Source organism: Acomys russatus, chromosome 11 (assembly GCF_903995435.1).
Source record: "Acomys russatus chromosome 11, mAcoRus1.1, whole genome shotgun sequence".
NCBI classification, from domain to species: Eukaryota; Metazoa; Chordata; class Mammalia; order Rodentia; family Muridae; genus Acomys; species Acomys russatus.
The window spans coordinates 7,690,726-7,713,793 of record NC_067147.1 but is presented as its reverse complement, the minus strand read 5'-3'; the positions used below and the strand labels follow the sequence as shown (position 1 = coordinate 7,713,793).

The 23,068-nt window shown below is 47.9% G+C and overlaps 1 protein-coding gene and 2 pseudogenes across 1 annotated transcript in view; 2 read left to right on the top strand and 1 right to left on the bottom strand.

Annotated features, from left to right (window-relative positions):
- The window catches only part of Fam178b (family with sequence similarity 178 member B), a 99,351-nt gene extending 87,435 nt beyond the window's left edge, over positions 1 to 11,916 (bottom strand). The window contains exons 1-3 of the mRNA XM_051152793.1: positions 11,580 to 11,916; positions 10,050 to 10,111; positions 6,943 to 7,056 (exon numbers count right to left, since the gene is read on the bottom strand). Of these exons, the coding sequence (XP_051008750.1) occupies positions 6,943 to 7,056; positions 10,050 to 10,111; positions 11,580 to 11,792 (389 nt within the window). The 5' untranslated portion in view covers positions 11,793 to 11,916. The remainder of the gene's footprint in view (positions 1 to 6,942; positions 7,057 to 10,049; positions 10,112 to 11,579) is intronic.
- Positions 11,917 to 12,967: 1,051 nt separating this feature from the next.
- Positions 12,968 to 14,552, top strand: LOC127195280 (T-complex protein 1 subunit zeta-like; annotated as a pseudogene).
- A 511-nt stretch (positions 14,553 to 15,063) lies between these two features.
- Positions 15,064 to 15,704, top strand: LOC127195130 (glutathione S-transferase P-like; annotated as a pseudogene).
- The last annotated feature ends 7,364 nt before the right edge of the window (positions 15,705 to 23,068 follow it).

The following is a 23,068-nucleotide window of genomic DNA, read 5'->3' as shown; positions in this document are numbered from 1 at the left end:
CCTTGGCACTGTGTATTCTCGGACAGCTGGCTGTCCAGTCTCCATGGATGCTCCTGACTCTACTTTCCATCTTGCTTAAGATTCCTAGAATTGCTGGGTGTGGTGGCCAGCACCTTTAATCCCAGCAGACAGATCTCTGTGAGTTTGAGGCCAGCCTGGTCTACAAAGTGTGTCCAGGACAGCCATCCAGGGCTGTTATACAGAGAAACCCTGTCTCAAAAAACAAAATAAAACAAAAACAAAAAACGATTCCTAGAATCACAGAAGTAATGCTATGCCCATGTCTCTCTCCTCTCTCCCCACCCCCTCTCTCTCTTCGAGACAGAGTTCCTCTGTGTAGTCTTGGCTGCTTTAGACTCCCTTTGCAGACCAGGCTGGCCTCGAACTTACAAAGATCCGCCTGCCTCTGCCACCTGAGTGCTGGGATTAAAGGCGTGTGCCACCACACCTGGCCTCTAAGCCCATCTTTCCATGGCTTCTGGAAACAGGAGCTCAAGTCCCATGCTTATCTAGCAAGTGCTTTGCCCATGGACCTATGGTTCCAGTTCACGACGGAGATTTCACTACCATTGCAAGAGGCTTCATTGCAAAGCTGTGTGTCTAGTGAGCAGAGACCCCTGAAGATCCACGTTCCCAGAGACGCCACCACAGCATTCTCCACACACTGATTCAGCTCAGTCTCCTGCTACATTACTTCCGCCAAGAGGCTCCTAGGACAGCAGGCAGGACCCAGCACCTGCCCTGCAGCGTCTGACTGATGTCTAACAACTTCCTAGCAAGCGTGGGTCCCCAGGCAGCATGCAAAAGGGGCTTCCTGTCCATATGGTGGCTGTCCAGTCACAACATGTTCCTGGGCTTCCACAATAAAGAGGAGACAGAGGGAAAAGCTGAATAAGCATGCCGCATTCCCTGCTATCTCGAGGGCAGACAGCAGTAGCTCTTTTTTTTTTTTTTTTTTAAATTCAGATTACAACTCAATTGTTATCCCATCACGTGTATCCTCCCGCTCCTCCCTCCCTCCCTCTTTCACCCTAGTCCCCTCCCCTAGGTCTATGTCCAAGGGAGACCTCCTCCCCCACTATATGGTCATAGGCTATCAAGTCTCATCTTGGTAGCCTGCTTATTCTTTCTTTGAGTGCCACCAGGCCTCCCCACCAAGGGGAGGTGGTCAAATATGGAGCACCAGAGCTTATGTCAGAATCAGTCCCCACTCTCCACACAACTGTGGAGCACGTGCTGTCCACTGAGTAGATCAGAGCAGGGGAGCAGTGGTTCTTTGGATTGCTTTTGGACCGCGGAGGCTGAATCAGTCCAACTCGGATCAGCCATCTTACCACTTGTCCACTCAAGGCTGCGCACATGACCAATGGATGAACTTTTCTTTCTTTCTGTTCTTTTCCTTTTCCTTTTTTTTCCTTTTCGTGTGTGTGTGTGTGTGTGTGTGTGTGTGTGTGTGTGTGTGTGTGTGTGTGTGTTTTGAGACAGGATTTCTCTGTGTAGCCTTGGCTGTCCTGGACTCATTTTGTAGACCAGGCGAGACTCGTCTCACACAGATCCACCACTGCTGCTTCCGTAGCTGCCACTACCACCACCTGGCATGGATGACCTATTAACACTAGAAGACCAAAAGCTTTACCCTCTGAGCTCACCGATGCAGCCATTTTCTGAATATCAATCCTATGTAGAGCTATGAAGTTGACTCTGCACATGGAGACTATCAAGCCCTTCACTTCTCTCTGCCTCTAGCCATCTTTCCCCATGCCTGCATCTTAATCCCATTAATAACCCTAATATCTGTCCTTAAGAATGACAGATTTGGGGCTGGAAAGATGGCTCAGAGGTTGAGAGCACTGTCTGCTCTTCCTGAGGTCCTGAGTTCTATACCCAGCATGTATGTGTGTGTGTGTGTGTGTGTGTGTGTGTGTGTGTGTGTGTGTATACATATATATATATGTATATATACACACACAACAAAAGAAAGAAGATAGATTTACTTTTTTTTTTCTTTTTTGAGTCAGAGTCTCATGTAACAGGCTGACCCTGAACTCCTGGCTGTCCTGTCTCTACCCGCCAAGAACCAGGCTTACATGCACACCCTACCTTGCCCCCCTTACGGAGGTAGTTAGTTAAAGGCTCAGGGCTCCCTCCTCAATTTGGCTGCCTGGTAAATAGTCTTTTGCTTCGGTGATTGGCACACTGCATGGGGAAGCAGTCTACCCATGCTCGTCATGATAAAGGCAGAAGGCAGGCGAGTCCCTGCCTGGGGCCCACTTCCACACCCAGGGGTTCCTGCAGCACAGCCAGGCTCTGCCGCTGAACTCCTGTCTAAGGGGAACTTTCTCTAGGAACCTTCTGTGAGACCACAACTCCACAGATGGATGGCTCTGAGCCTAAAGCATCTACTATCTGTTTTCAGACTACGAAAAAGAAAGTCTGTCTAGGGACAATTGTGAAAAGGGCAAATGGCCAGGCAAAGACCTTAAAGTCATCTCTGGGCAACTAAAAATGGTAGGATTCCTTTGGGACTCCTCAAGGCGGGGTCCCTAGGTTGTCAGTGTGTTACACCTGAACAAACCTGAGTGTGGGCAAAGCGACACGTATCATGCCTGGGCTGAGGCTAACCTGCACACTTAGACTCAGAAAAAGCCACGCCTGGACATCAAACAAGCAAGGCTACCTGAGGCCACCTTCCTTCTGTAACCTCCTCTAGACTTTCCTGCCACAATGAAAGATGGCCTTTCTGTCTTCCAACGTCAGCTGCCCTGTTTCTTGTAATGTCCCCATGGAAGTAAAACAAAAGCAAATACAAAGAAGCAACACCAACCAACCAACTGGTCAGCCAACCCCCCCTACCCCCAAATCCTGGCTCCACGTTCCTTTTAAGCGCCTGCTTCCTGTTCTCTTTAGCTTCTCCACCCGCTCTGTAGCCAGGCTTGTCCCCAACATAGCTGCTCTTGATAAGGTTGCAGCTACCACTGTGCTTGCACAGACCACTGCATCAGCGCATGCTCCTGACCCTGTCCACTAGCCGCCCAGCAGCCCACGGGTGCTGGCTCCAGGACCAGCTTTCCTCCAGCATGGTCGGTTTCTTTTCTCTTTCCTCATCATGGCCTCAGCCCTCAGGCGCCAGCTCTTCTCCCTGTGCACTCACTCCCATGCCATCTCACCTTGTTTCAAGGCTTTCTGTTTTTGAGCGGGGTCTTGTTTTGCAGCCCTGGCAGTATTCTATGTGGTCCAGGCTGGCTTTCAACTTTTGGTGACTTTCTTGCCTCTGCCATCTGAGTCCTAGAAAACAGGTATGTGATGTCCTACCTGCCGGCTTTTAAACATTACCTATACATGGTGACTCCCAACCTTGCCTCTTCCGGCCTCCTACCTGAACTTGACCCTGGAGTTCCCCAAGTAAACTCTACTTCTAAGCCAGCCTCTGCTCACTGGCTCTGTCCTCATGTGATTAAAGATACCTCCACACTGGCCTTATCTTAGTCAGTGTTCTACAGTTGTGAAGAGACACCATATCCATATCAGCTCTTATAAAGGAAAGAGTCATTGGGGCTGGCTTACAGTTTCAGACTTAGTCCATTATTACCATGGCAGTGAGCAGGCAGGCATGTGTGGGGCTAGAGAGGTAGTGACAGGGTCTGCCATGTGACTTCTAAAAATTCAAAGCTCACTTTCAGCGACACACCTCCTCCAACCAGACCACATCTCCAAACCCTATTCAATATCCCACTAAGGATAGACAACCACACATATGAGCCTGTGGGCCAGTCTCATTCAAACCACGTGCCTGTAATGCCAAAAACTGGGAGGCACAGGTAGGTGGATGAAGTTTGAGGCCAGCCTGGAAAACCTATTTCAGAAAATAAAAACATACCTTGCCCCAGTCTTTCAGCTGCTTAGGTCAAAGATCTTGGTGTCCCCTGCTTTGACTTTCTTTCTCCCACACTCTCTACCCCCTGTACTAGCAAACTGCCACTTTTTCCTGAAACACCAGAACTCGCCTGCCCTGCCTACCTGCCCATAGCTCTGGCCAGCATAATTTTTCCTGGATTAACTCCTGGGACTCTGTGGGATATTATGATACAAATGTTTTGTGCTTTCCATCGTTTCTGACTTTTGAGTCCCTCCTTCAGGTGAACCATAAAAACTAAAACTCCCCTTCCTAAAGGGGTCTCCCAGAGCCACAGAAACTCCTGGAATCTGCACAATCTTCCTTTGACCTATGTAGCTTGACAGTCACAAGACATTCCCCTATTGTAGAGGACTCATGCCCTGAGGAAGTGAGGTTACAGAGAGCAGCTAAGACCCTGAAAAGGTGGGCACCCCATCATGCCTATGCAAGAAAATCTCCAGAAAAACCCAAAAGGGCAGATTTCAGAGAGCTCCCAGCTACCTAAGGAGGCTCTTGGCTAGGGGCATGCCCAGACAGAATGGGGAAGCTCTGTGCCCCTTCTCAAAGCTGCCTGTGTGTCTCTTCACAGGCTTTCTCATATTTTTTTAGGACTAGCGATGTAAGCGCTTCTGAGCCCTCTGAGCTCTCCCAGCAAACTTACTGAACCAAAGGAGTAGGCTGTCTGTCTGAGCCCTAATTCATATTGAGTCAGAGGGACAAGTAAAACAACCTGGGCTTGGGACAGGCATCTAGAGTAGGGTCAGAGGGCAGTCACTGGGATGGAGTCCCCCACTATGGATCTGATGCGCCCCAGGCAGACAGCATATAAACTACAGAGAACAACTTCTTTTGGTCTGCTGTCAAAACTCTTGATCCCTGGTAGAGAGAAATTCCCCCATCTTCCAGCCCTGTGGGACTGCACAACTAATAGATTCTTGGACTTTCCATTCACAGCCAGCCATTGTTGGATTAGCTGGACCATAGCATGTGAGTCCTTCCAATCATTCATACATACATACACATACATACATACATACATATGTACATACATATGTACGTACATACGTGTACACACACACACACACACACACACACACACACACACACAACCTCTCTATTCCATAAGCTTGGTGACTCTAGAGAACCCTGACTAATACAGGAGCACAGTGAGGAAACTATGGGTGGAAGTAAGACCGAAAACCAGCAGAGCAAACTCCAAACTCTGCATCTCCACATCTGATCTCAAAGTGCTCCTCATATAGGCAACTCCTTCCAGCTGTGTTGACAGTAGCACGCTTCTCTCTCTTGGGCTGGTTCATGGTTTGGCTCTTCTTGGCAGGTTTTCCACACAGCTCTGCCATCTCCAGTATCTTGGGGTCTCCCAGGCAATCCGAGCTTCACCTTCACAGCTTCACACAACGGCCTCTCTGGCTGCCACGCAGGGATACCACTGCCACACACCTGGCCTCAGTGACTTTCCTTAGTCGTGGAGGGAGATTCCTTAACCTCTTTCTTGTGTACTTGTCCCTAAAGCCAAAATCACCATGGCCAAAGCCGCCAAGTTCTGTTGCTTGACGGGGCTGAACTTGGCCCTTCGTTCAGTTACATCCTCACCAGCTTTCAGTCGGTTCCTTCAGTGACTAAGCTTTCCTTTAATTCCTTCTCACAGGCTGGAAGCTTAGCTGAGTGGGCTTTGCCTTGAAGTCACCACTTCCTTTATTCCATTTAGCATCAAGCTTTTCTTTTTTTCTTCTTGAGCACTGGATTTAGCTCCATTATATTTACCAGTGCTCCTTTTCTCCTCAAACCGTACATTTTATATTTTTCCTTGCTCAGCTTGCTCCTTTTCATTACAGATCTATGTAAGAGTGGCCACTAATGACCAAAGAATACTGTGCTGTCTTGAACTCTCTTAATCCAAAACTCTTCAATTTAGCCTCAGATTTTCCTGACAAGGACAATAAACAGCCACACTCTTTGCCAAAATATCACAAGAATGGTCTCTAGGTCTCTTACTAATATTCTTCCATGTGAAACGTCTTGTGCTAGATCCCACAGTTCAAATCCCCCCGGCAACACTGCAACACTGTCTTTCATGCTCCTACAAGGATACCCTGTTAAGCCCCACTTAAAGTGTCTAACGACTTCTTTTAATCTAAAATCCCAAAGTCTTTCATATTCTCCCAACAAACAGCATGGTCAGGCCTGTCACAGCAAAATCCCACTCCTGGTCCCAACTTCTGTCTTAGTCACTGTTCTAGTGTTGTGAAAAGACACCATGCCCAAGGTAACTCATAAAATAAAACAGTTAGTTAGGGGTTTGCTTACAGTTTCAGAGGTTTAGTCCATTTTCATCATGGGTAGAGCATAGCGGATGCAGGCAGGTGCTGGGGCAGTAGCTGAGAGTTACATGCTGGTCCATAGGCAGAGAGAGAGAGACTGGGCCTGCCGTGGGCTTATGAACCTCATAGCCCCTCCCCAGTGACACACATCTTTCAACAAGGCCCACACCTCCTAGCCCTCCAATCCTTTCCAAGAGCCCACTCCCTGCTGAGTAAGCATTCAAACATATGAGCCAACAGGGCCCATCTTACTTACACCACCACACATGGAAAACAGAAGATTGTAAGGATGGATTCCACTGTAGTCACTAGCATCTGAGACCTTGTGGTACAGATGAATCCAGTCCTTCCTCAACCCATAGGCAATGAAATCCTTGCCAAGGAAGCTGGGTGACAGCACTGATGACTATCTTCCTTCCTCCAATCGAGGGAAGATGAGAAAACTCATGTGGCCATAATCTCCCTCCAACGGCAGTTTTCAGTTAGGACTGTGGTTTTTGTGTAGCCATTCCCCAGGAGACAGGGTTCTATGAACTTGGCTAGTATCTGGGCTGTTTCATGGTCTCTGTGTACTAGAAGGCTGTTCCCGCTCTGAAGGCCAGCAGCAGGTGACTAGAGATTTTCTGAACTCTGTGGCCATAAGAGGAGGTGGCACAAATTGCTGGGTGAAACTCTGCCCATACCCATAAGAGGCCCTGCTCCTACCTGTGCTCAGGTGTGAGCGCTGCTTCTCTGTCTTCTTCATCACATTCAGTAGAGCCGAGTGTGGGATGCTCTTGCTGCAACAGCTGCTCCCATTCCTGCTCCAGGGCCTGTTCTCTTGAGGGGAAATGAGAGCTTGAGCCAGCCATTAGCACCACCTACCTGTTGTCCACCCATCTCCCCAGACTAGAGAACACCACCCCCAGAACACAGCATGCCTAGGAAGTGCAAGGGCACACTGCTGGTGTTCTAAACCAAGGCTCTGATATGTACTTCCTGGGGGGCAGAGTTCTGCCTTGTCTCCAGTGGGCAATGAGAAAAGAAGACAAGATTTTGCCACAGAATGTTAAGTGTCTTTGTTGGTGGATCTTGTCTTGACAGCCATTCATTCTGTGGTTCTTCTACTACTCCAGGGCTCAGCGCACAAGAGGAAGCTTGTACCCTCAGGTCCCTGCCAGCCCCAGCTCACCACTTGCCTCTTCTCACTCAAGAGACCTACCTGGGTGGTGGTGGCTCACGCCTGTAATCCCAGCACTTGGGAGGCAGAGGCATGCAGATCTCCGTGAGTTCGAGGCCAGCCTGGTCTACAAAGTGAGTCCAGGACAGCCAAGGCTACACAGAGAAACCCTGTCTTGAAAAACCAAGAGAGAGAGAGAGAGAGAGAGAGAGAGAGAGAGAGAGAGAGAGAGAGAGAGAGAAGAGAAAAGAAGAAGAAGAAGAAGAAGAAGAAGAAGAAGAAGAAGAAGAAGAAGAGGAAAAGAAAAGAAAAGAGACAAGAGAAGAGAGAAAGAGAGAGAAAGACACCAGAACCTTCCCTCCTATCTCTGCTCGCCTCTTTCTCCCCCACTCTTTGCCCCTTGTCATGCAGCAGGGAGGAGTGCCTTATTTTCTTCCAACTTCCCCACTTTGGCTAGCCTTCACTTAGGCCTGGTGTACCCACCATCACCCCCCTTGAGCCCCAACTCTCTGCTATGCTTTGCATGTGGTCTGTCCTTTTCAAACTCATATAGAAATGTAATTGTCAAAGAAAAGGCACTGGGACTATGAAGAGGCACTGGGCTCTGACATGGATGGGTGATGACTTTTTGTTTTGTTTTGTTTGCTTTTCGAGACAGGGTTTCTCTGTGTAGCCTTGGCTGTCCTGGGCTCACTTTGTAGACCAGGCTGGCCCTGAACATACAAGAGATTAAAAGTGTGTGCCACCATGCCTGGCCCACTTTTTTTTTAATGCTACATTTTCCTGCATTCCCTTCCATCTGCCATGGGGGAAGCATAAAACTTTAGCTAGAAACTGTACAGACTTGTGCAAGAACCATGCTCTTGGACAGCCAGCCTCTTTTCCTTATAAAGCTCTCAATATCAGGTATTCTGTTATAGCAACAGAAGATGTAGGGATGGATTCCTTCATTCTCTCTTGTCCTAACAACCCTGCATATTCCTAGCAGGCATCAAGACATCCTTCAGCCTACACTGTCCTTGCTTCTACAGGCTGCTGAAAAAATCTGGGAGTCCCCACCCCTTTTCTGGCCTGTCTAGGGGGCTCCCTATAGCTGTGACCACAGACCTTCAACATGAAAAATTCTATTTCCTGCCAAAGCCCCCCATGTACTCAGACCCTGACACCAGCCCTATACCTGATAAGTTTCTAGCTCGTGGGACCAGGTCCTCTCATGTTACTTATCTAGGTCTTCATTCCCCCAAACAACCTAAAAGCTGGCAGCTCAGGCCACAAACGCCATCAGGCGCTGGAGGCCCCCCTCCCAGGCCTCCGCCCTCCCAGCTCTGCTACTTTCTCAGCACCACACCCATTCTTCCAGGACAGTCTGAGTCATCTTTCCTTAACGTGCAGAAAACCATACTTCTGCCTCATAAGATGCTCCCATGATTCAGTGAGTGTATATGTCCAGTGGGTTTGCCACACCGCAGCTCTATCTCCCGCCACATCCCTCCTCCCTGTCAGCACCCAGAGTTCCTGTCCCAGCCTTCCAGGAGCCGCACAGCTGGCCCTAGCTGCCATTATGAGACATCATGCCTCCTTTTCCACAGTTCCAGGGAAAGTCTGGTATTTGGGGCCCTTTCTCAGCAACTTGACAGTAAGGAAAATACCAGATTCAAGATAAATTTCCAGGGAGTAGAGTGGCACCATCAGCTCCCTACATCAAGTCCTAAACTATAGTTTTGTGATATTAAAAACCAAAGTCACTCAATAGAAGAAGGCAGCAGATTGACTCTGGAGCAGGCAATGGATAAAACCAGACAAAACAACCGTCTACTCCTGAGTAAACCTAATACACTCTGTGGGCAAGAAAGCAGGGCTATGAAGGTGGGCATGGATGCTTACAGCAGGAGCTCCACCTGCACTCAACATGTATGCACATGTACCTGCACTTCGTCAGTGTGCACACATGCACACAGGAAAGGACACAGCAGAGGAAAGACCTAGGTCATGAGAACAGTCTTTTATATACCTCCAAACTCCAGGCTAGCAAACGGCCACACATGTGAGCGCTGCTTCTGGCCACTTCACAGTGTGAGGCATCTACTGTGCACCACAGAACCTACAGTTCCACTCCAAAGGGCTGCTCTGAGAGGACACTCCAAAAGAGACTGGCAGGTGCTGGTCTGATACCAGCTGCAACTTCCTAAGAGATGTCTACTCCTGATCAACTTCAGGCACTGCAGAGGGAACAGCCACTCAGAGCCTGAGTCCTCTATGAGACTGGTGTGCTGTGAGGCAGGAAGAAGGCGAGTGTGATCAGATAAAGCAAGAAGGAAAATTGGCTAAAAGTGCTTCAGTATTGGGACAGGCCAAGTCGGGCTGGACCACAGCTGTCTTCTTTTTCATGTCCTTCTGACGGACAGCCTGTGGCATGAACTGGGCAGGGGTGGAGGCAGGGAGGAGGATGAACCTGGGATGAGGGCTTTGTTTCTGCTGTGGGTACGGGCCCAGAGCCTCCATTTTGGAAGCCAGTCTTTGACCTGGCTGTGGGTTCCTTACTAGTCAGAGCTCAGGGCATGCCACACCTGCTGGGAAGGCTGGCCCACCTCCACAGGGGTCGCTGTGCTTCCAGACATGGCCCACCCCATGCTGGCCCTCATGCCCTGCTCACCTCTTCTCCTGCAGTAAGTAATCTAAGTTGTTGACATAGCACTCTGAACCCCGAGAGGAAATCTGCAAAGACACGGCATGAGGACGTTAATGTACTCTGCTCATTTTTCTGAACAGATGACATATGATCACATAATTTTTTTAAACATTCAAAAGTGTGAATGTTCTCTCAGTGCATTCCCCTAGGCAACGGCAGGTGAATGTGTGTGTGTGCTTTCAGACGCTGCTATACAAAGACAAGCACGCAGTGATTTCATCAATCCCTGTGAGCAAGACCTACGGGCCACACACCTCATCCTGCAAGCTCTTCTTTCCAATCAGAAATATAGCTTGAGTGCCATTTCATAGCAACGGCAAATAGATTGCATATGTGTATATGTGCATGTGTATTTGTAGGTATATGTATGTGTGCATATGTGTGAATATATAGTGTGTAGTGTGCACGTGTGCACAAGTTTGCATATGTATGCCTGTTCATATATGTATGTGTTTATATGTATGCGTGTGTATGTGTGTATGTGTATGTATGTGTGCATGTGTATGTGTGTATGTGTGCACAAGTTTGCATATGTATGCCTGTTCATATGTGTGTGTGTTTATATGTATGCATGTGTGTGTGCATATGTGTGCATGTGTATGTGTGCATGTGCATGTGTATATTTATGTGCGTGTGTATGTGTACGTGTATACATGTGTGCATGTGTGTATATATGTGTGCGTGTTAGGCATGCATGTGCACTTGTACATTGTATATTTGTGCATGGTATATTTGTACATGTGTATGTATATGTGCATGTTTGCATGTATACGTGTGTGCATCTGTGTGTGTGTGCGCGCTATGTGCTAAATTACCATCATCAGAGTATTCTTATATTTGGTTATAAGCCTAGTCTTAACAGCTGAGCCATCTCTAGCCCATCAGAGTATTCTTACACAAGGCTAGAACATAGTTCATAGTTCCCCAGTGGCAGGCGTTCAGGCTACTGACAGTCTGGGGCTATGGTAAATAATTGAAGCGCTACGCTTAGAATAAACTTCCTGAGCCCATGGGTCCTTAAGTGTCCCATATTCTTACTTCCCACAAGGATGTCACTTCAGTCGCCATTTAGGATCTGTATTATTGAACCTCACGTATAGTCTTTGCTACCAGGCCTGGATCCTGATACTCAGGCCCCTCTTTGCTCCAAGGCCAACCTTAGACATCAAAGCCTTGAGGGACCCCAATGCACAGATGGCATTGAATCTGCTGCTACTGCCTGGATGAGGAAGAGTTAGGAGTAAAACCAAGGGGAAGGAGTGGAGCCGGACTTGAGCCTGCACTCTCAGCTGTGAGAGCCCTAGGGCTGGGGAGAGGGAAGGTACATGATCAGCGAGAATTGGGACGGGGTTGGGCGTCACTGAGTGTACAAGGAGAGCTGGGACATGACTGTGGAAGGGGTGGTCTGAAAGGGTTGGCTTATGGGCAACTAGGAGGCCGTACTAAAGGAAGTGGCCAATGAGGGGGCGCCACGGTGGCCACAGGCTTACTTACCTCTGAGGTCACAGTCTGTTGGCTTGGACCTGCCATGTTCCAGAAGAGCTCCTCCAGTGAGGTCAGCTCTACTTTCTGGTCTGAACCTGGGGGCTCCTTCTCTAAGTCCTCAAGTGATCTCCTGCAGAGCTGAGGGACCTTCTTGCTCTTTTTTAGGAACTCTACAGGTGGTGGGCTCCAGTCAGTGGGGAACGGGTCCCGGGGCATCTGCATTTTGGGCCTCTTCAATGATTTAGGCGTTAGAACCGCTGTGGGGCTACAGAGCTCTTGCACTAAGTGGAGAAGGGTGTGTCCAAGAGGCTGCACTTCAGCTTAGGTTTGGCAAAGCAATGGCTGCCCGATGCCTGTGGATATGAAAACAGCACCATGGGTCCCCACTCACCTCATTAGTGTCCCAGACATCAAACCACACTGGCTAAGGAGAGGGACAACTTGGGACTGCGATGTATGAACTGCGAGGGCAACAGCTGCTCCATCAGGACGGTGTTTGACCCTAATCATGGCTCCACCTGTGCAGGGGATGCCTGTGTCGTCCTCCACCAGGCAGAGGTAGAAAAGTCTTCTGGTGCTACATCTGAAAACTGTGGGATACTCTGTCTTCAGTGGAACTCCTTGGCAGGTGAGGCAAATGCCAGAAGAAACCTAGAGATCCTAAATCCTGGTACCCAGGAGAATCCTTTTCCAGGCCTATCGCCAAGGCTAGGCTCTGCGCCTGAGGTTGGGTAGCCGAGATGAAAGGAGCACCAGACTTCTCATTTCATCAACAGAATGGTCAAGCACAAAGATTTCTGACTCTCTGTGTTTGTGTGTGTGTGTGTGTGCGCGCGCGCGTGTATTTAGGACCTCTCAAGAGAAAAGCTGTATTCTGAGTTGATGCCCCATATCCCCTGGCCTGAGTCAAGAGACTCCTGTTGCAACTGATGTCATCTGTTTGTTACAAGTGGTGAGAGAAGGTAACCTGGTCTCTACCAGTCCCCAAAACCTGTCCAAATTTGGCACATGGTTAAAGGTCCATACATTTTTGTAAATTTAAAGGGATGCTGGGACTGACAGGCAGGACTGTGTCCCACACATAGACTGCTGTCGGCTCAGGCCCAGACTTGGATGGCCTGCAGTGAAGACGGATGCTGACAGCTAGCAAGACTCAGTGATCAAAGGGAGTGACACTTTATAGAACCGTGCTCTGACTAGGGTCCAAAGTCAACAACAATGAAAATTTTCAAATCAATATAACTGTGATCTATTACTAAAATAATAAAAATTTGACAACTAATCAAAAATTTAAAAATGTTTATGATGAATATTGGCACATGAGAAACAGATTACTACTTACACTTAAAGTGGCTTATTTGGATGTTGTCCTCAGCCTCTCCTTGAGCTAGGCCACCATGGCAGTGGTGAAGACCCTAAACCCTAAGGCCGAGTTGGCCCAGGCTCAGGCAGTGCTGGCTGTGAACGTCAGCGAGGCGCAGGGCCTGCAGTATGTTCTAAGGACCAACTTGGGGACAAGGGCACCATCAAGATGCTCGTATCTGGCGCTGGAGACATCGAGCTTAGTAAAGATGGCGATGTGCTACTACATGGAATGCAAATTCAACACCCAACAGCCTCTTTAATAGCAAAAGCAGCTGCAGCCCAGGACGACATAACTGGTGATGGTACTCCACCCAGGGTCCTAATCACTGGGGAGCTGCTGAAGCAAGCGGACCTCTACATTACTGAGGCTCTTCACCTCAGAATAATAACTGATAGTTTTGAAGCTGCAAAGGAAAAGGCACTCTAGTTTTTGGAACAAGTCAAGAAAGCAGAGAGATGGACAGAGAAACACTCATCAGTGTGGCCAGAACGTCTCTACGAACTAAAGACTTCAGATGTCTTAAACAGAGGCTGTAGTGGACTCCATTTTGGCCATTAGGAAAAAAGATGAGCCCATTGGCTTCTTCACGGTTGAGATCGTGGAGAGGAAGCACAAACCTGAACTGGTTCAAGCTTACTCAGAGCTCTTGTTTTGGTTCATGGAGCTCAGCATCCTGATATGAAGAAAAGAGCAGAAAATGCCTACATCCTCAGATGCAACGTGTCCTTAGAATATGAGAAAACAGAAGTGAATTCTGAGTTGTTGTTTTTTTTTTCTTTTTACAAGAGTGCAGAAGAGAGAGAGAACCTAGTAAAGGCTGAAAGAAAACTCATTGATGACAGAGTTAAAAAAATAGAACTGAAAAAGAAAGTCTGTGGTGATTCTGATAAAGGATTTGTCATCATTAATCAAAAGGGAATTGACCCCCTTTCCTTAGATGCCCTTGCAGAAGAAGGTATCATAGCTTTGTGCAGAGCTAAGAGGAGAAACATGGAGAAGCTGGCACTTGCCTGTGGTGGGGTCGCTCTGAAGTCCTTTGATGACCTGAATCCTGACTGTTTGGGACATGCAGGGCTTGTCTCTTGAGTACACACTGAGCTAAGAGACGTTCACCTTTATCGAGAAATGTAACAATCCCCGGGCTGTCATATTACTGGTTAAAGGACCAAGTAAGTACACACCGACTCAAATCAAGGATGCAGTAAGAGATGGCTTGAGGGCTGTGAAAATTGCTATTGATGGCTGTGTTGTCCTAGGAGCTGGTGCAGTAGAGGTGGCAATGGCAAAGCTCTGATCAAAGACAAGGCCAGTGTGAAGGGCAGGCCTCAGCTTGGAGTCCAGGCATTGGCAGACGCCTTGCTCATTATTTCCAAGGTTCTTGTGCAGAACTCTGGGTTTGACCTTCAGGAAACATTAGTTAAAGTTCAAGCAGAACATTCAGAATCGGGTCAACTTGTAGGTGTGGAGGATCTGAACACAGGTGAGCCAATGGTGGCAGCAGAATGGGCGTGTGGGATAAGGACTGTGTGAAGAAGCAGCTGCTGCCCTCCTGTACTGTGAGCACCGCCAGCACCCTCCGGACAAGCCTGTGGGACATACTTCTAATTGATAATTGATGTGGACAGAGCCAGCTCACCGTGGACAGTGCTAGCCCTGGGGAGGTGGCTCACCGTGGGCAGTGCTAGCCCTGGGGAGGTGGCTCACCGTGGGCAGTGCTAGCCCTGGGGAGGTGGCTCACCGTGGACAGTGCTAGCCCTGGGGAGGTGGCTCACCGTGGGCAGTGCTAGCCCTGGGGAGGTGGCTCACCGTGGGCAGTGCTAGCCCTGGGGAGGTGGCTCACCGTGGGCAGTGCTAGCCCTGGGGAGGTGTGATGTCCTCTCGGAAAGGTTGAAGAAGTCTACCATGCAGCTGAATCTGTAATACTACGGAATGATGTGGAGGAATGGTCAGTTTTGTCCAAGCTTCAAGTGATTTGGAAAATAATTTCCCAGTTGAAGAAAAGGAACAGGACGTTTGGCACCTATTCAAATTATAATATGATAAAAAAAATTTTTGGCTCACATGCATGTCCAAGACCCCTCATCGCCTATGCAGCACTGAGTCTGCGCCTCCGTCTTCACAGCAGCCATGCCACCATACATATTGTCTACTTCCTAGTTTGAGGGTGCTGTGAGGACATGTACATGCTGTGGGCTGACCAGGGCCAGAGCTGGAAGGAGGGGGTGGTGACCAAAGACACCTGCGTGCAAGGCTTGCTCAAGCCCACCTGTGTGTGAGGACAGCTCCCCAAGTTTGAGGATGGAGACCTCATCCTGTACCAATCTAATACCATCTTGAGGCATCTAGGCCGCTCATTTGGGCTTTATGGGAAAGATCGGGGCGCGGGGGGGGGGGGCTGCCCTGGTGGATATGGTGAAGGCGGGGTGGAGGACCTTCACTGCAGATACGTCACCCTCATCTACACCAAATAGGAGGATGGTAAGGATGACCATGTGAAGCCCTGCCTGGGCACCTCAAGCCTTTTGAGACCTTGCTGTCCCAGAACCAGGGAGGTTAAAGCCTTCGTCATGGGTGACCAGATCTCCTTTGCCGATTACAACTTGCTGGACTTGCTGCTGATCCACCAGGTCCTGGCGCCTGGCTGCCTGGACAGCTTCCCCCTGCTCTCTGCCTATGTGACCTGTCTCAGTGTCTGCCCCAAGATCAAGGCCCTTCGGTCCTCCCCCAACCATGTGACCCGTCCCTTCAACGGCAACAGCAAGCAGTAGTGCACGGAAGAGATGGGAGATGCTTGCCCCCTTTTCTAGGTTTAATAAAGTTTGTAAGACAGAAGAGAAAAAGAAATTTTTTTCACTGAGTGTACAAATACACTCAAAGCAGGTCTTTTTTAGTCCCCTGAACAAGATGTTAGCTACAGTGGTACAAAGTTACACACTAAGATAGGCAAAGCGTGCTGTCTGCCTTGTTCCTCAGGCATTCTTTGAAAAATTCTAATGATTTTCTCCTAGACAAAACTTGGTGGTGCATGCTGGTAAGTCTAGCGCTTTGGAAGTGAAGTGAGGCAGTTCTGCACCAACTCAGGCTATAGGAGACCTCGGCTCAAAAGAATGAGAGAGATATATCTATCTATATGTATCTTTTGTTACCGATCTATTTTAAATGAGCCAGCCAACTCCCTGTTAAACACGTAAAATTCTTGACATGTAAAACACATCTGGGTAATTGTGGTTTTCATAGTGTGTCTAATAAATACTTGAGTGAATGAAAAAAAATTGGCTTCTTTGGGGCCAGCAAGGCGGCTGAGCTGGCAAAGGTGCTTGCCATGTCAACATGGAGACTGAATTCAATCCCTAGACTCCAAGCAAAGGGGAAGAAGAGAGCCAACCCCACAAAACTGTCTTCTCACCTGTGCATACAGATACACAAGTAATAATAATACATTTAAAACGGCTTATTTCTTTTGTTCATTTGTCTGTCTGTCCCTGGCTATCCTGGAACTCACTATGTAGACTAGGCTGGCCTCACACTCACAGAGGTCTACCACTATATGTCTCCTGAGGACTGGGGTAAGGACGCACCACCATGCCTGGCTAAATGGCTTATTTCTTTTAGTAATCAATCTATCAAGGAAATGGAATAATAAAAAATGTCTAGCCGGGCGGTGGTGGCGCACGCCTTTAATCCCAGCACTTGGGAGGCAGAGGCAGGCGGATCGCTGTGAGTTCGAGGCCAGCCTGGTCTACAAAGTGAGTCTAGGACAGCCAAGGCTACACAGAGAGACCCTGTCTTGAAAAACAAAAAACAGAACAAAACAAAACAAAAAAAATGTCTATACCTTGGAGTGACATCAACAAAGAGTGATTCAAGAAATCCCTAAGATACGGGCCATCACAGGCTCATGAACTAAGCTGGTAAAACTCCCTGAACCAACACCTAGTGAACTATGAAGTTTAATAAAAACTAATGGCGGCTGGGTACAGTGTGGCACAAGCAGACATCCTATTCAGGAGGCTGAGGCACAAGAATCACCTGAGCTCTAGACTTCCTGGCCATTCTAGGCAACAAAGCAAGACCATCTATCTCTTAAAAAAAAAAAAAAAGCAAACAAAAGGCGCTGGATGGAAGGCTCAGTGGTTAAGAGCATTCACTACTCTTAATGGGCTCCATTTCTAGCACCCTTATCAGATGCTCACAAAGGAATCTGATGCCCTCTTCTGGTGTCCACAGGCACTGTATGTGTGTGGCACGCGCGCACGCGCACACACACACACACACACACACACACACACACACACACACACACACAGAAAATGTAAGATAAAAAAAAACAAAACAAAAAACAAAGCAACCAGGCATGGTGACACATGCCTTTACCGCCAGCATCCAAGGGGACAGACACATTAGAGCTCTGAGCACTCAAGGCCAGCCTGCTCTATACAGAGTTCGAGGCCAACTAGGGACAACACAGTGAGACCTTGTCTCAAACAAACAACAATAACAAAAGCCAAACAAATTGCATGTCACTAGCCAGCTAGTTGAACCCTTTCCTCCAGTTGGAGACTTAACGTTCCAAACATTCAAGTTAGAGGCTTACCAAAAAAGCTTTAACCACTAGCAGCCCAAGCACTCAGGCCACGGTAACCCTCAGCTGCCAGCAGCAGTGAGGGGCGGTGGCGGCAGCAGTGGTGGCAGCAGCAGCAGCTTGAACCATGGCATCTCAACAGGTCTGAGGTGCTAGGACCCTCAGTCCTACAGCAGTTACGTGTCACACTCAGGGCCTCCGGTATTGGCATCCTCGGTCCTTGACAGGAGCTGGTGATACAGTTCTCAGGCTCAGGGTGGCCCAGACTCTTGCCTTTGAGGCTTTGCAGCTCCCTGCAACTTTCCCAGTTCCTAGTCTCCAGCTCTTCATGGTCCTGTCCTCCTTGGCTCCATCTATCTGCCTCTTTCCCCCATTGTTTCTGCACCCGTCAAGTCTGGAGTTCTTTAGCGGGCCCCCTTGTAGCTGTTATCTTCACAGCTGCTCTATGGCCACACCCACCCTTTCTTCTGCTATCAGCTCAGCCAGCACTTGTGATAATAAATATCAAAAGCAGGGCCAGCGAGAGAGCACTGTGGGTAAAGGCTTTTGCCCAGGGAGTCTGATGCAAGCTCAGTTCCTGGAATCCACAGTGGAAGAAGAGAACCGACGCCCAAAGCTGGGCGTGTCTGTGCAGCCCGAGGTGCCGGATCCACAGCAGCTGCAGCTATAGGTGGCTGTGAACCACCTGACACACAGGGGCGGGAACCAAACTCCAATGCTATGGAAGAACATGTTTTTTTGTGTGTGTTCTTTTGGTTTTTCAAGACAGGGTCTATCTGTATGGACTTAGATGTATGGACTTGCTTTGTAGACCAGGTTGGCTTCAAACTCACAGAGATGCGCCTGCCTCTGCGTGCTGAGTGCTGGGATTACAGGTGTGTGCCACTGTACCTGGCATGATTTTCTTTTATTAAGATTTATTTATTATTATGTATACAGTGCTCTGCCCCCATGTGTGACTGCAAACCAGAAGAGGGCACCAGATCTCATTATAGATGGTTGTGAGCTCCCATGTGGTTGCTTGGAATTGAACTCAGGACCTCTGGAAGAACAGACAGTGCCCATAACTTGTGACCCATGTCTCCAGCCCTATGGAAGAACTCTCAACCATGGAAGCTGTCTCTCTAGCAGCTCCCCGCCCCCACCCAAACCCTTGCCTCCTGTGGTGGTGCACTCCTAAATTCTAGCCTGTGAGAGGTGGATGGGACCAAGGAGGATCTGAACATTGTCATTCTTAGCTACACAGTGAGTACAAGGCCAGCCCGAGTTATTCTGAGACCCTGTCACACAAAACCAGAACAACAATCATACCAAAACAAAACAATTTCTAGAAGAAGAACAACAACAAAAACAAATACAAAAATAGGCAAATTAAAAAGACCACTGAGAAACCTGGGTTAATGCTGTAACATCTGGGAGCCACACAGGAGGGTGTCTCCTGGCTGCCTCGGAATGTGAGGTGAACAGCCTGCTCACCCCAGTGAGGGGTTGCAAAAGGTGTCCGCACCAATCATGGCAGCCCCTCATGCAAATGAAGGGCCACATGTGAACCAATCACACAGATTTTCTGCTGTGCCATCTGGAGAAGTGCTCCTCCTCTGGCCAGGGTGAGAGCTTGGCAGCAGGGTCACAGATTGTTCAGAGGCTTTGATGGTAACAAGTCAAGCAAAAGCTGTTTTAAAACAGTCATGGCTGAGTTAGCACTCTGGAGCTGGGACTTCAGTGGCAACCAGCTGTGACGGCGCCGGAGCCTATTAAAGATGTGTGTAACGTGTTCAAAGGCATGCTGGCATGTGGGCAACTCAGCTGGGTGCATTAACAAAGAATTACCATATAGCGTGCGCGCGCGCGAGCACACACACACGCACATACACGCACATATACATGAAAATGAAAAAGAAATCATACAGTGGAGAAGACATTGAGAGAGACCTCCTAATGTTAAGTTCTGGTCTCCACACGCACCTGTACAGGTGTAGCAGGCGTTGCTACTCATACAAATAAAGTTAAATAAAGGTAAAAATAAAGGCCACTCATTATGAAGAGTTTGTTGGCATCAACTGTATTTAACAGCACATAAGCCACCGGTGCCCCAGGGAGCAGTGGGAAATGCTCAGTGGAGAGCAGACAGCACTGCTGGCCTGCAAGGAGGAAGGGGCTGGTCTCAGGGAGCCAAGGGCTCACACATTTGCATGCTTAGTCCTCATTCGGTGAACTGTGTGGACGGATTCGGTGTGGCCTTGATGAGGTGTGTCAGTGCTTATCTAAGGTCAGGAAGTAGCCCCTCAGCATCGGCTGCAGCACGTGCCTGCATGCCCCCATGCTTCCTGCCATGACAATGGGCTGACTGACTTCTGAAACTGTAAGCAACATCAAATTTATTCCCGAAGAACTGTGGCTGAAGTCTGTGGTGCTGGGGCTGGAACCAAGGGCCTACAACTCCCGTTCTCTACCACTGTGCAACTTACCAGACCCTGGTATCTTCTGACCCACAAGCCACCTGTCTGGTAAATACCTGGTCCCTGAGATACTCGCTAGGGCCTTGCCTTTGTTTCACCTTCACCTCACTTAGAACTTTTTCAAAGCTAGACTGGCCTTCCGGAAGTGTTTGTCAAAAGCATTTAAAGGCAACCGCACTAGCCCACTGCCCCCAGGGCAAGCCAAAGTGGGTGGAGCAAGCAGCAGAGGCAACAAGGAACTTGGAAAGCCAGAGGCTGGTGAAGTGACAGTGGAGGACTAGAGCTGACACCGCAAGTCCCCCATGACCCCGCCCCCAGGATAGATGCAAGCGAGTAGTTCCTGAAAAGACCCTCATTTTTACCTGCTAGCTGATCCTTCAGTGACTTGTACTGAGGAAGTGGCAGCTAAGACAGCTGCAAAAGGTCTGAAGGGCGGGCGGGCTGGACCCTCTCTGCTCTTCCCTCTCCCTCCCTCATTTCCTTTCCCTTTTCTTCTTTTATTTTAAACTCTGGTTATTTAAGGGAATCTTTATTAAATCTCTTTAAAAGAAAGAGAGAATAGGGTGAAAGCAGGAGGGAGGGAGGAACGGGAGGATATAAGGGATGGGATAACAATTGAGATGTAATCGGAATAAATTAATCAAATAAAATTTTTTTTAAAAAGAAAGGAGGGGCAGGAGGCTCTGGCTAGCCTTGAACTCGTATGCCTGCCTCAGCTCCCCAGCATTCTCAGCTTTTAAATAGTGTGTTAATCATTGAACTAAAGCAACAGAAATAAGTGATCAAAATCAATAAAAATAGTCGGTACATAAGTAGCTTAGAAAAGTCACTAGCCGTGTGTGTCCACAGAGGAACACAAACTTGAGGGCGTGACAAGAAGCTGCAAGCAGTGCTATTATACTGAATACACCATCAAAATGTCCAGTTGTGCCTTTTTTTTTCAGACAGGGTTCTCTATATAGTCATGGCTATTCTAGAACTTGCTATAAAGATGAGGCCAGCCTCAACTCAGAGAGGCTCCTGCCTCTGCCTCCTAAGTGCTGGGATTAAAGGTGTGCGCCATGATACCTGACTAAATGTCCAGTTTTCACATAAAGTCACCAAGAACGCAAAAGCAAAACCAGCCCAGGTCATGATCTACTCACAGGAAATGGGCGAGGGAGAGACTACTCCTGAGGAAGACCAGACATTGAGCTTTCTGACCAAATGTAACCAATCGTCTTATGTACGTTCAAAGAATTCAGAACAACAATGACAAAAAGCCAAGAGAAACCAAGAGAATGATATAGCACCAAGTTGAGTGTCAGCAAAGAGGTAGGAAAAACAAGGCACCAAGCAGAAATTCTGGAGCTGAAAAAGTATAAAAACTAAAATGAAAACTCTGTAACAAAAGTATCTTCCAATAAAGGCAGAGACAGGTAAGACCAGAGAGACCAGAGGGAAGCAAGTTGCTAGTGAACTCAAAGACCAGGCATCCCTTGCTGGCAAAGGCAGGCTCGGTTTAGTCCAGTGGAGTCCCGCTGGGCATTCTAGCCACAGCTCAGGGCGGCCCCACACCCAGGAGTAGTTGGGGACACCAAACCAACTCAACAGAACTTCCCTGTCGACTTTCTGTCTCATTTTGCTTTGTTTGGCATTTAAATTTTTTATTGGTATTTTGTTTATTTTGATTTCCTTTTTTGCGGTTTTGTGATTTTTGTGTCTATGTGTGTTTCCTGAGTTGTTTTGTTTAAGAGAGAGATAAAATATATTATATGAAAATGTTTTCAGTGAAAAAAAAAGAAAAATCCATGTCTAAACTGAAAACAAAAATAATGGGGTATTAGAGACTGAAGAGATGGCTCAGTGGTTAGGAGCTGCTCTCCCAGAGGACCCAGGTTCAATTCCCAGCACCCCCATGGTGACTCACAGTCATCTCTAACTGTTCCAGGTGATCCGATGCCATCTATGACCTCTACAGGGACGGCATGCCTAGGATGCAGACACACATATGCCGGCCAGATACCCATACACATAAAAAAAAAAAATTATGAGTGAAGTATATTTTAAAATGTCACACTAATAAAAGGTAAGTAAAAAAAAAAAAAAAAAAAGGTAAGTAAACAGATAAATATAAGCCAGTGCATGGTAACTCCTTTTTCTCTTGACTTAAAAGACATGTGTAATGCAGTGCTCATAAATCTCATCTGATACTCATAACATATAATGTTATTATTTACATAAAAATAATAACATAAAAGGAGGGAGACTATAGCTACATTGGTATACAGAGGTGTGTGTGTGTGTGTGTGTGTGTTTGCTTTTGGAATTTTTATTTATTTATTTTTTCTTAGGTTTTTCGACACAGGGTTTCTCTGTATAACAGTCCTGGCTCACTTTTGTAGACCAGGCTGGCCTCGAACTCACAGCTGGGATTAAAGGAGTGTGCCACCATGCCTGGCACTTTGGGGATGTTTTGATTTTCAGGCCTTTAGCCTAGGCTGGCCTCAAACTCTCTATGGAGCTAAGAATGGCCTAAACTTCAAGACTCCTTTCTCCATCTGTTAAGAGCTAGGGTTATAGGCAAGTGTTAGCAGGCTTTATTTATATAAATAGCACTTTATACAATCCTGGGAATTGAACCTATGTTGGTGGCTTGAATATCCCCCATAAGTCCCAAGCATTTGAATACTTGACCCCAGCCAGTAGCCCTCTGGGGAGGGTGAGATGTGCCTTGCTGGGGAAGCATGTGTCTGCAGGAGGGCTGTGAGGTTTCAAGAGACTCTGGCCATTTTGTGTTAGTTCTGTTGAGTTTGCAGCTACTTCTCCTGGCGCCTGTCACCTGCATCCACCATCATGGACTCTAAGCTTCCCGGACCATAAGCTCCAAATAAATGCTTCCTCCTAGGCTGGTCACGGTGCTTTATTGCAGCATGAAAAATAACTAATACCACTGAGCCATCTCTCCAGCGCCTGCTCTTCCAGAGGTCCTGAGTTCAATTCCCAGCAACCATATGGTAGCTCACAACCATCTGTGCTGTGATCTGATGCCTTCTTCTGCAGATAAAGTACTCATATACAATTAATAAATTTTGTTTAAAAAAAGAAAAAT